We start from the raw sequence: 12,225 nt of genomic DNA, 5'->3' as shown, positions 1-12,225 counted from the left end.
TAACAAAAATTGACAAATGTGTTTATCAGATCTGTAGGCATCAGGTTTGGGACTGATTTTATTATACCAGTGCCTTAAAATTTGAACTATATATAACTCATTTTTTAATGCAAGTTATCAACAATGATCAAAACTCACCAGATATTGTATTACTTATTTTGACAAAGATCTTCTCAAAATCTGCGAAGTCACTCCAAGAGGATTGGAACATATGCATGAAACGATTGATATAGAGATTTTCCATTCTAAAACCCCAAAAACAGCATACTGCATGGTTATAGTTGTAACATGACTTTCTTCCATGTCTCACACAATTTTTACTTGTTTAAAATATCATTTTGCTTCAGCTTGTAATTTTTGGAAATCAGAATCTGGTTATAAATCAGAATGTACAGTAAAGATGTTTTTATACCACACTCAGATGGACAAAAATCCTTGCATATGGTTCTATCCTGCTGCTAGTCATGGTTGATAATTGAAGGAATGAATGTTATATGATTCTAAAGATAATTCCTATCTTCTTCTGGAATTCAGTGTTTTACAAATGTTTTATGTCCTAGGCCCATGATGGTAAACCTATGGCACGTGTGTCACAGGTGGCACGCAGAGCCATTTGTGCCGGCACGCGAGCTGCAGGCAAACTTACCTCACTGCACATGTGCGCGCCTCACCGCTGATTTTCGGTGGGTTTGAGGCCTTTTTCGGCCTCCCAAAGGCTTGAGGAAGGCTTCTGCAGGCTTTGCAGGCCAAAAACTAGCCCTGTTTCATCACTTCCTGTTTTTCCGAAAATACCAGAAGTGACAAAATGGGGCTAGTTTTCGGCCTGCAAAGCCTGCAGAAGCCTTCCTCAAGCCTTTGGGAGGCTGAAAAAGGCCTCAAACCCGCCGAAAATCAGCTATGAGGTGTAGTGCAGGTAAGGGGGTGGCGGTCGGTGGGTGGGTATTGCACGCGCATGCGTAGGGAGCGTGGGTGGATGCGCATTGCCTTCTTGGTGCTGGCACATGAGCACGAGCGTGCAACCACGCACACAATTTTTGGCAAAGAAGCCCAAAAAGGTTAGCCACCACTGTCCTAGGGCCGACTCCTCAATAAAATATAATCTTCTGATACTCAGTTTACTAACTATTCTAGTAGTAGAGATATAAAGTAAAATGTGTTATTTTCCTGACCATTTTGGAAAGGAAGCCTGTTTTCCAAAAGGTACGGGAAAATTTTTGCAAGCAACAATTTCTATAGTTTTCACAAATGCTACCAGCAAAAGAGAGGATGAATGAATCTTCTCCAATTTGTAAGGATCATCTTGCATTAATGCCTCAACCTATCTGAAATGTTCTAGAGATTATCCTCACGGGAAAAATCACGATTTTTGCTTGCAAATTTCATCTAGTTTTGTCAATTGTTAGAATGTAAAAGCTTCAAAATCTAAATAAACCAGGCGACCTTTGTCTCTTTTTAAGTTTCTGCTTAAACTAAAATTTTCATGCTGATGTTAAGAGCCATTTGTGATTTCCAGTGTAAGTCAACAGGAATCATGAATTTTACTTTAGGTCTGGAACTTCAGAACAGTGCGATGACTCAGCAGTTAAGATGCTGGGCTTGTTGGCTGGAAAGCCAATAGCCGGGGTATGAAACCAGATTGTTGTGTGAAGGAGTAAGCTCTGGTCTTAGCTAGATCCTGCCCACTTAACAGTTCAAAAGCATGCAAATGCAAGTAGATAAATAGGTACCACTTTGATAGGGAGGAAATAGCGCTCTGTAATGCCATGCTGGCCACATGATTGAGGGAATATCTTTGGACAGCACTGCCTCAATGGCCCTTGAAACTGAGATAAGCGCTACCCTCTATAGTCGGTTATGACTAGCGGAGTAAAATCTGCAGTCTCCTTTCCTTTTCTGGAACTAAACTAAACAAGTAGTCTTGGATTTCAATCAAGGATAGGAGCATCCTAGACTTGGGTATAAGATGGGCAGCTATATAAATGTTTTAAATTAATTAAGTAAAAAAATATTCCCCCAACAAGAATTGCATTCCATTTTGGTACTATCTCAGGGACAGCAACATGTTGGGTAGAGCTGAAGCAAAGAATAATTTAGGTCAGAAACAAAAGTATCATAGAATCATAGGACTGGAAGCGAACTTAGAGGTGTTCTAGTCCAACCCCTTGCCCAAGGAAGGAGTCCTTATACCATCCTGGACAATGGTTGCCTAATCTTTTCTCCAATGATGGAGCACCCAGAATTCCACGAGGCAAGCTATTTTACTGATTTATTGTTCTATCAGAAAATTCCTTCTTAGTTCCAGCTTTGATCTTCCTCTGATGATTTTCCACCCATTGCTTCTTGTCCTTCCCTCAGTTGTATCATTTAGCCTTCAGATACCTTATCTTTGTTGCTCTTCTCTGCACTCTTTCTAGGGCTTCAGCATCTTTTTCATATTGTGGTGGATGCAATATTCCTAGTATGGCCTTAGTAGTGTATGCTATCACTTCTCATGATCTTGATGTTGTATGTTAATGCAGCATAGAGCTCCATTATTTCCTTGTTTCCCGCCTGTTTGCCCCGTGTGCCCTGTATGCTATGATTTGCCTGATGACATTCCTGCTGTGTTGATTTACCTGATTATGCTCCTGTTTGCCTCTCTTATTTACTGTAAATATATTTATTTATATAAAACCACAAGTTCTTGTCAGTGTCTCTGACTCTATTTGGACGTTGGCTGTGCAATTCCCTGACATTACCTTTCTGTTGTTTCAATTTCTGAGGGAGGCACCCTGCCCTGTAAGATTAGTTCCTTACAGAGCCAGTCTCATGACAAACTCCTCCGATTTTGCAACATTCTAGCATAGGGGTATCAAGGCCCACGGGCTGGATCCGGCCCCTGGGGTGCTAAATCTGGCCCACAGGGCTGGCCTGGAAATATCAAAGGACTGGGCTGCAGTGCCTTTGCCAGCTAAAATGGGCTATGGGGGGCACATGTGAGCCCCCCGTATCCTGTTTTCAGCCTCCACTGCCTCTTGCAGTACTCTACCGGCCGAAAACGGGTCATGCAGAGACCCCGCAAGGTCCCCGCAAGGCACCCACAAGGCTCGTTTTTGGCTAGCAGAGTGCTGCTGGAGTCTGGGGGTGCTGAAAATGGGGTACATGGGGTACAGAGTGTTGTTGGAGGCCAGCAAGGCTGAAAAAGGGCCATGCAGGGGCCTCACAGAGCTTCTGCACTGCCCATTTTCAGCCAGGAGAGTGTTACAGGAGGCCAGGGAGGCCAAAAATGAGGCACCAGGGGGGGCGCGCATGCAGCCTCCTGCACCTTGTTTTGGCCAGCGGGGTACTGCAGGAGGCATCTGTCCCGACTCTCCCCCCCACTCCCCTCCCCCCTGGCCCGTGGAGAACTACAATGCTGATCTGGCCCTTGAAGAAATCCAGTTTGATACCCCTGTTCTAGCAATACTGTAGTTTTTTTTAAAAGGAGCTTCCATTTTTTAAGGAAGCTCCAAAACTGCACAAACAATTGGAGCCTCCATAAAAAATGGAGACGCTCTTTAAAAAAAACTTTACAGGATCTGAGAATAGAACCTGTTGCAAAATCAGAGGAGTTTGTCATGAGGCTGGCTCTGTTAGGAACTGATCCTACAGGGCTGGGTGCCTCTCTCAAAAACTGAAACAGCAGAAAGTAAAGAGAGAGCTTAGGGGAGACCTGATAGCAGATTTTTATACCTGAAGGATTATTACAGGAAAGAGGGGATGGATTTACTCTCCATAGCATCTGATGGCAAAACAAGAAGCTATGGGTAGAATCTTGTCAGAAAGAGATCCAACCTGGAAATAAGGAGGAGTTTCCTGTCAATGACAACGATTACTCAATGGAACAGCTTGTCTTCCAGAGTTGTGGGTGTTCCACAGCAGGACATTTTCAAGAAAAGATAGGAGAATCATTTGTCCAGGATGGTATCAGAACCCTGCCTTGGGTAGGGGGTTGGAGTAGAAGATCTCTGAGGTCCCTTCTAGCGCTATGATTCAATGATTCAATACCAAACTATGGTCTCAACCTAATATGAGAGTCGTTACTATACTCACGCTTTGGTGTAATTCAAGATAAAGTCAACTCCCTTTTCACTGTCAAATTGGATGTTGCGAGGCAATTCCTTATATTTGGCATCTATGTTCAAAGGAAAACCTGGATGCCATTCTGCCCATCTAGGTAAAAATAAGAATTATTATTATTATTTTTAAAAAACAATTTTATTAGTTTTTAAAGACAAACAAGACAAACAAAACATAAAAACATCCAACTTTTCCATAAGTATACAAACATTGTGTCGGTTGGTTTACCAATTTTTTGTGCATCCATTTCGTAGTCTCAATTACAGTTACATTACATAATGACTCATATTATCAATCGAAAATTATATACCCTAGTATCATTATTAAACAATCATTTGATTATAATTTTATTCATTCATGCTTTACGAGATAACTATAATTTACTTAGTTTATTTAATAACAAATCATATAATCATACCAAATCTATCCTAAAAACATTTTATAAATATAATATCAAATAAAAAAGAAAAAAATGTCTCTTTATATATTCATTATTATCTAAAATTCTAAATATTCTATTTATTGTGTTTTATCATCCAACCATTGATAGAAAAGATCCCAAATTTCATAAAATTGTTTATCCTCTTGTTCTCTAATTTCAAATGTCAATCTACTCATTTCAGCACATTCCAATATTTTCTTAATAATTTCTTCCTGCAATGGTATTTTCTCATTTTTCCAGTTTTTAGCAAATACAATCCTAGCCGCTGTTAATACATTTACAATCAGGTATTTCAAATCTTTACTATATGTATCAGGTAAGATTCCCAATAAAAAGATCTCTGGTTTCAAGTCTATATGTTTCTTTGACATTTTTTCCAACCACATGCGAATTTTAGTCCAATATTTTCTAGCATCCTCACAAGTCCACCACATATGGTAATATGAGCCAGGTATCTGATGGCATTTCCAGCATTTTTCAGATTTATTCTTGAACATTCTTGCTATTCTTGTCGGGGGAAGGTGCCACCTGTAAAACATCTTATACAAATTTTCTTTATAAGCTGTTGACATTGTCATTTTATAATTTTGAGACCACAATTTTTGCCATTTCTCTAAATCAATCCCATATCCAAAATTCTTTCCCCAAGCAATCATAGTTTCTTTAACTTGTTCTTCCTCTAATTTAATTTCCAGTAAATAACCATATAATTTTTTAATCACCTTTTCATCAGTACTTGTCAAAATCTTATCTAAATCAGTCAATTTATCATAAAATCCCTCTGTCTTCAAATCTTCATCATACCTTGAATGTATTTGCGCATATGAAAACCATTTCATCTTTATACCTTGTTCCTCTAAGTTTTGCATCGATTTAAGTTCACCCTTTTCATCCAGTATCTCCCCATATCTAACTGTTTGTTCCTTCTTATAAATTATAGGATAGGAAAATGCTTCAATGGTCGATAACCAAACTGGAATTTTCAAATAACACTGTCTTTTGATCTTCTCCCAATTCAACCACAAAGACTCCCGTATATGATGTCTTCTAAAATAGCCCTGTGTTTTAGTTCCCTTATACCATAGAAAAGCATGCCAACCCAACAACAAATCATGTCCTTCTAATGTCAACAATCTAGTCTTTCTTAGTGTTATCCATTCCTTGGCCCACATCAAGTTTGCAGCTTGATAGTACAATTCCCAATTAGGCAAACCAAAACTTCCTCTAATTCTGGCATCTTGTAAAAGTTTTAGCTTTATTCTCGCTTTCTTGCCTTGCCATATATGCTTCAAGACAATTTTATTTAAATCTTCAAAATAGTCTTTTCCAAGCCTAATTGGTATTGTTTGAAACAAGTATAAGATTCTGGGTAGGATATTCATCTTGATTGTTGAGATTCTCCCTATTAATGACAATTGTAGATTTTCCCATTTCATCAGGTCTGAGGCTATCTGTTGCTTAAGTTTAATGTAATTGTTCTCTTTTAATGTACTACATCTTGGTGTCAAATATATCCCCAAATACTTGACCTTATTCGTAACTTGAATTTTCAATAGGTCTGCCAGTTCTTCTCTTTGTCTTAATAACATATTCTTTGTCAAAATCTTTGTTTTATCTTTATTTATTTTCAAACCTGCCACCTCACCATATGTCTCTATCTTTTCCAATAATTTTGAAGCTGTTTCTAAAGGGTCTTCCAAAATAAAGGCCAGATCATCCGCAAAGGCTTGCAATTTAAATTCTTCCTTTTTAATTTTCATTCCTTTTATACTTTTATCATCTCTAATATTTCTATTCAACACTTCCAAAGTCAATACAAATAGCAAAGGTGATAGAGGGCATCCTTGTCTTGTACCTTTTCTTATATTAATAGAGTCTGTGAATTCTCCCTCTATCATTACCTTTGCCGTTTGCTTATGGTATATGGCTTCTATTGCTTGAATAAATTTTCTGGCAAAACCCATCTGTTCCAATAATAATAACATAAATCTCCAATTCACATTATCAAATGCCTTTTGGGCATCTAAGAATATCAAAGCCATTTGCTTTTCGGGGTGTGCCTCATAATATTCCAAAGTGTCCAGGATTACTCTCATATTGTCCTTGATTTGTCTCTTTGGCAGAAATCCATTTTGATCTGGATGAATAAAATTATTTAAGTCTTTTTTAAGTCTTTCTGCCAAAATTGAAGCAAAATAAGAATTATTGAACAGAAATCTTTGAGTGATTTTCAGGACTAAAACAATAAAATATTTTAAAATATTAATATTTCAGATCAAGGAAACAAATGGTTATCAGTTCTTTGTTTTAAAATCCAACTGGGAGAACTCTGGGGAAGAAAAATTTGGAAATGACTGGCAACTGAGATGGATATAGATAACTATAGAAGAATGGCTATCGAATTTCTTGGAATACATGTTGGAATATATTTTGTATTGCAACAACTACAGGACTGAGGGGTTCTTGGTGCTCTCTGGGTTTTTCTTGCAGATATTTCATTACCCTAACCTAGGTAACATCATCAGTGCAACGAAGGAGTGCTGTTTGCTGTCATTTTATATTCTGTGACTTGCCTGTCTACATGGGTGGTGGTGGTCTTTGAGATTCTTTGGTTGAGCAGTTTACTAATGGCTCTTTGGCAGTTTCTTGATTGGGGAATTGTTTGCTTGATTGTTGTCCATTAAAACTTAGATTAACCTTGGAGTTAATCTAAGATGATATGGGTGCTGATTACTGATGAAGAGGTGCTGGAGTCTTTGCTTTTTTTTAGCTGGTTGATTGTCTCTTTTGCATATATTAGAAGTTGTAAATGTCTATGTGTCTATTGAAAGCAGATTTAACAGATTAACAGAATTGGAAGGGATCTTGTAGGTCATCTAGTCCAACCCCCCTCTAAGCAGGAGACAGATCAGACTGACAGATCAGTCCAGTCTCTTCTTGAAAGCTTCCAGTGATGAAGCTCCCAAAACTTCCGAAAGAAAGTTGTTCCGTTGGTTGATTATTCTGTCAGAAAATTTATCCTTGTTTTTAGGTTTAATCTCTCCTTGAACAGTTTCCACCCATTATCCCATCCTTGTCTGACCTTTGGGTGCCTTATAAAATAGCTTGACCCCTTCCTCTCTGTGGCAGCCTCTCAAATATTAGAATACTGCTATCATGTCTCCCTTGGTCCTTCTCTTTACCAGACTAGTCATGCCCAGTTCCTGCAATCGTTCATTGTATGTTTTAGCCTCCAGTCCCCTAATCATCTTGGTTGCTCTTCTCTGCACTCTTTCTAGAGTCTCAACATCTTTTTTATAGTGTAGTGACCAAAACTGGATGCAGTACACTAAATGTGGTCTTACTAAGGCTTTATAGAGTGGTATTAGTACCTCACTTGATCTTGATTGTATCCCTCTGTTAATGCAACTTAGGATATCATTGGCTTTTTTGGCTGCCAACACACACTTTTGGTTCATACTATATTTAATTGGTTGTCCATTAAGACTCCAAAATCCCTGTCACAGTTATTGCTATTAAGCCTGGTTTCACCCAGTCTATATTTGTATTTTTGGTTTTTCTTGCCTAAGTGTAGGACTTTACTTTTCTCTAAATTGAATTTCATTTTGTTAGATAGGGCCCAGTGTTCAAGTCTGTCAAGATCCATCTGGATCTTGAGCCTTTCATGTAGGGTGTTGGCCGGGGGTGCAATTCAACCAGTATAACAACTGGTTCAGTGACTGTGCGCTCTGCGCTCTATCCACGTGCTCCGCGTTTAAAAAGGCTAATGCTGAAGCATGGCAAACCGCTCTGCTGCGCAAATCAGCTCTGCTCTAATAAAAAGACCTAAAGCACAGGAAAGAGCAGGGACAGGCGGGTGGGCTCACATACTCGTCGGGGAGAACCGGTTCGGAGCCAGCTGATCGTTGGAACAAAGGGTTCACCTGAACTGGTCCAAACAGGGAGAATCCCACCTCTGGTGTTGGCTATTCCTGCCAGCTTAGTATCATCCGTAAATTTAGTAAGTTCCCCTTCTGTTCCCTCATCTAAATCATTTATGAACATGTTGAAGAGTACTAGGTCTAAGACAGAACCTTGTGGTTCCCCACTGCTTACTTTCCTCCATGTAGATGAAGTACAATTAAGGACTTCTTGTTGAGTATAGTTTGTCAGCCAGTTACAAATCCATCTGATGGTGAGGCTATCTATCCCTCTTTTTTCTAGCTTACCAAGTAGTTTGTGGTCTACTTTATTGAATGCCTTGCTGAAGTCTAAGTATATTATGTCCACAGTATTTCACTGGTCTACTAATGTAGTCACTATGTAGAAGACTGAAATAAGATTGGTTTGGCATGATCTGTTTTTAACAAACCCGTGCTGACTAGTTATTACTTTTACTTGTTTCTAGATATTGGCAGATCTGGGGCTATTACTGTTGTTATTGTTATTGTTATTGTTGTTGTTGTTGTTATTATTATTATTATTATTATTATTATTATTATTATTATTATTATTATTAATTTAGTTAAAATTGTTTGTCCTACATAGTGGTTGTTACAGTTCTTACACTCTATGTTGTAGATGACTCCCATTTTTTATTCTGGGGTTGATGGGTCTTTTGGTTTCCTTCGGTCACAGGAGTATCAAACTCTATTTCATTGAAAGTGGCATCAGGGTTGTATTTGACCTTAGGGGTCTGGGTGTGTGTGGCTGGGGGGCCATGGCCAGGATGGGTGTGGTCAGCTCGACATCACTTGTTGGGGCACCTGTGGCAATCCGGTTTTTCATCTGCAATGGCATCCTGCAGCCCTCTGCCAGCAAAAACAGAGCTCAGGAGGGCTGTGTGCAGTCCTGAGCTGTTTTCACTGACAGAGACACCGAGGGCTGGTCTTCACTGTTTCCAGGCAGCCCCATTGATCAGATCTAAGCACCTAGTGGGATGGATCTGGCCCGCAGGCCTTGAGTTTGACACCCCAGGCTTAGGATGTTTGAAGAACTTTAATTGGCTTGTGTGCTGTGCTGATTCCATGTGGTTGTAGTAGTCTGTTGGTGGTTTCAACTCTGGAATCCTTATTAAAAGGTGCCACACAGCTGCAGAGGATGGAAGGGGTCTGCTGTTGTTTGAGTAGCTTTCAGTAGACAAAATAGATATATAAAACTTTCAAGGTCATTCTCTATGACACAGCAAGAATTGTAGCTGAAGGGTGATTGGTTCACGTGATTTATGATGTGAAAGAAAAGGGGTGGGTGTAGGTTGAGTCTTGTGGGAAGTCTGGGAGGAAACTTTAGTTTCGGAATTCCACAGACGTGCCAAGTTTCTGTTTTAACAAAGCACTTTGAGATTATGGTTGTCTTGGAATTACTAATTGGAACGGATCATTTCTGGAACCCTGACATTATTCTGAAATTTAACTAAAGGCGAATTCATACGCTTTATAGTGACTCCAAGAATGTCAGAATCGGTCATATTGGGACTTGCTTGGCTAGATAAATGGGCCCCTACCATCAAGTGGGGAGATGGATTCAGGAAAATCATTATTGGGGTGGGCCCACTGCCCCCCTTCCTCCCACTAAGAAAACACCACCCGACTTGAATCCAAAACCTGAAACAGCAACCACAGCCTCGAACCTTCTCCCAGGTACTCCCCAAATACCCAAACAATACAAAGACTTTGCTGAAGCATTCAGTGAAGAGGAATGTAATGTTTTACCTCCACATCAAGCCACTGATTGCGCCATAGAATTAGAACCCAGGGCAAAACTACCAAAACCAAAGATCTATTCCATGACACCGGCTGAAATGACCGAATTGAGGAAATACATCGATAACAATTTGGACAGAGGTTTTATTGAACCTGCCAAGTCAAGGTTAGCTGCCCCATGCTGTTCAAGGAAAAGAAAGATGGTGGGTTGATATTATGTGTCAACTTTAGGGGCATAAACGCTGTGTGCATCAAAAATATGTACCCTCTCCCCCTCATGAAAAGACTTATGAAACCACCTGTCAAAAGGCAAGATCTTCACCAAGCTAGATCTGAGAGAAACTTACTACAGAGTCCATATAAAAGAAGGAGACGAATGGAAAACAGACTTCAACTGTCCTTTGGATAGTTTCCAATTCCGAGTCATGCCTTTCGGACTCCAAGGGCCCCTCGCAGTATTTATGCAACTCATCAACAAGGTATTACATCCATATTTGTACAAGGGGGTCCTAGTCTACCTGGGTGACATCCTTATATTCAGCGAAACCATCAAAGAACACATTAAATTGGTCAGACAAATGCTGTAAAAACTTTTAGCCGCCAAGTTATACATAAAACTATCAAAATGCGAATTTTACAAGGAGTCATTGAATTACCTGGGTTACTGAAAATCCAACCAGGGAATTGAAATGGATCCAGAAAAAGTGAAAGCTGTGCTGGATTGGCAACCCCCCAAAACATGCAAGCAACTTCAAAGTTTTTTGGGTTTTGCCAATTTTTATAGGCAATTCCTTCCTTCTTTTGCCGAGGTCACTCTCCCTTTAACGGATTTGTTAAAAACGGGTCCTTCCACCCTGAAACCAAAGTCCAGCCAACCCTTTGCTTGGACAGTGGACTGTCAGAAAGCTTTTGAAACTTTAAAATGCCTTTTTGCAGCTGAGCCCATTCTTCAATACCCAGACCCGACCAGACCTTTTATAGTCCAAGCTGATGCTAGTGATGTGGCAGTAGCAGCCATTCTGTTACAAAAGGACTCTCAGAACTGACTAATGCCTTGCACTTATGTGTCCAAAAAGCTAATGGATACAGAGTGAAGATAGGCGGTCTGGGAGAAAGAAGCATTTGCAGTATGATGGGCTTTGTTGACTTGGAGGCATTTCCTAGAAGGAGTGAAGGAGCCATTTGAGGTGTGGACTGATCACAAAAACCTCAAAGCTCTAAAGACACTCTCAAAACTATCACCTAAACAAGTCCGCTGGGCTCAATACTTCAAGCCGTTCAACTTCAACATTCCCGGCCTAGGAAACCCCAGTTTAACAGTCACCAAGAGGAAATAGTACAGGCTTTGATATCAGTAGCTCAATCAGCAGACCAAGTAACCACTCAAGGCCAAGCCAACCGCAACCCCAAATGCCTAGAAGACAAACTGACCACAGAGTTGAAAGCAGCCCTACTGACTGATCCCTGGTTTGCAGAACATCAAACCAAATTAACAATCAATGAAGGACTGGCTTGGAAAGGGACTAAACTTTATGTACCTGCAATCCTAAGACTAATGGTACTAAAACATAGCCATGAATCACAGATGGGAGGACACTTCGGGTTCTTAAAAACCCTACATTTAGTCAGAAGACAGTTCTGGTGGCCAAAAATGAAACCTGACGTCGAGGACTATGTAAAAAGTTGCTCAATTTGTGCCACGATGAAACACAGAACTGGAAACCCCCCTGGTCTCCTCCAACAAGTAGCTGACCCAACACAGCCATGGGAAGAAATCGCAATGGACTTTATCATAGAATTACCTGAGAGTGCAGAGAATACAATCATTTGGAGTGTTATCGACTTATTCTCTAAGCAGGCCCATTTTACAGCCTGTAATGGAACTTGCAAAACTGTTCGTGAAGCATATCTATAGGCTACATGGAGTACCTCGTAGAATAATATCAGACAGACGGGTACAATTTACTGCTAAGTTCTGGAGGGAGTTTTTAAAGTCTATTGGGT

General features: G+C 40.0%; 1 protein-coding gene across 2 annotated transcripts in view; it reads right to left on the bottom strand.

Moving 5' to 3' along the window:
• ALOX5 (arachidonate 5-lipoxygenase) overlaps nt 1–12,225 on the bottom strand; it is a 154,709-nt gene that overhangs the window by 113,447 nt on the left and 29,037 nt on the right. For both annotated transcript variants that reach the window (XM_026688473.2, XM_087962524.1), the window contains exons 4-5: nt 4,072–4,191; nt 139–245 (exon numbers count right to left, since the gene is read on the bottom strand). In XM_026688473.2, coding sequence (XP_026544258.1) covers nt 139–245; nt 4,072–4,191 — 227 coding nt within the window. The remainder of the gene's footprint in view (nt 1–138; nt 246–4,071; nt 4,192–12,225) is intronic.

Source organism: Notechis scutatus, chromosome 3 (genome assembly GCF_049901735.1).
Source record: "Notechis scutatus isolate UNSWTSFEM ecotype Mainland chromosome 3, rNotScu1.2, whole genome shotgun sequence".
Classification (NCBI taxonomy): Eukaryota; Metazoa; Chordata; class Lepidosauria; order Squamata; family Elapidae; genus Notechis; species Notechis scutatus.
This window is presented reverse-complemented; position numbering and strand designations above follow the sequence as displayed.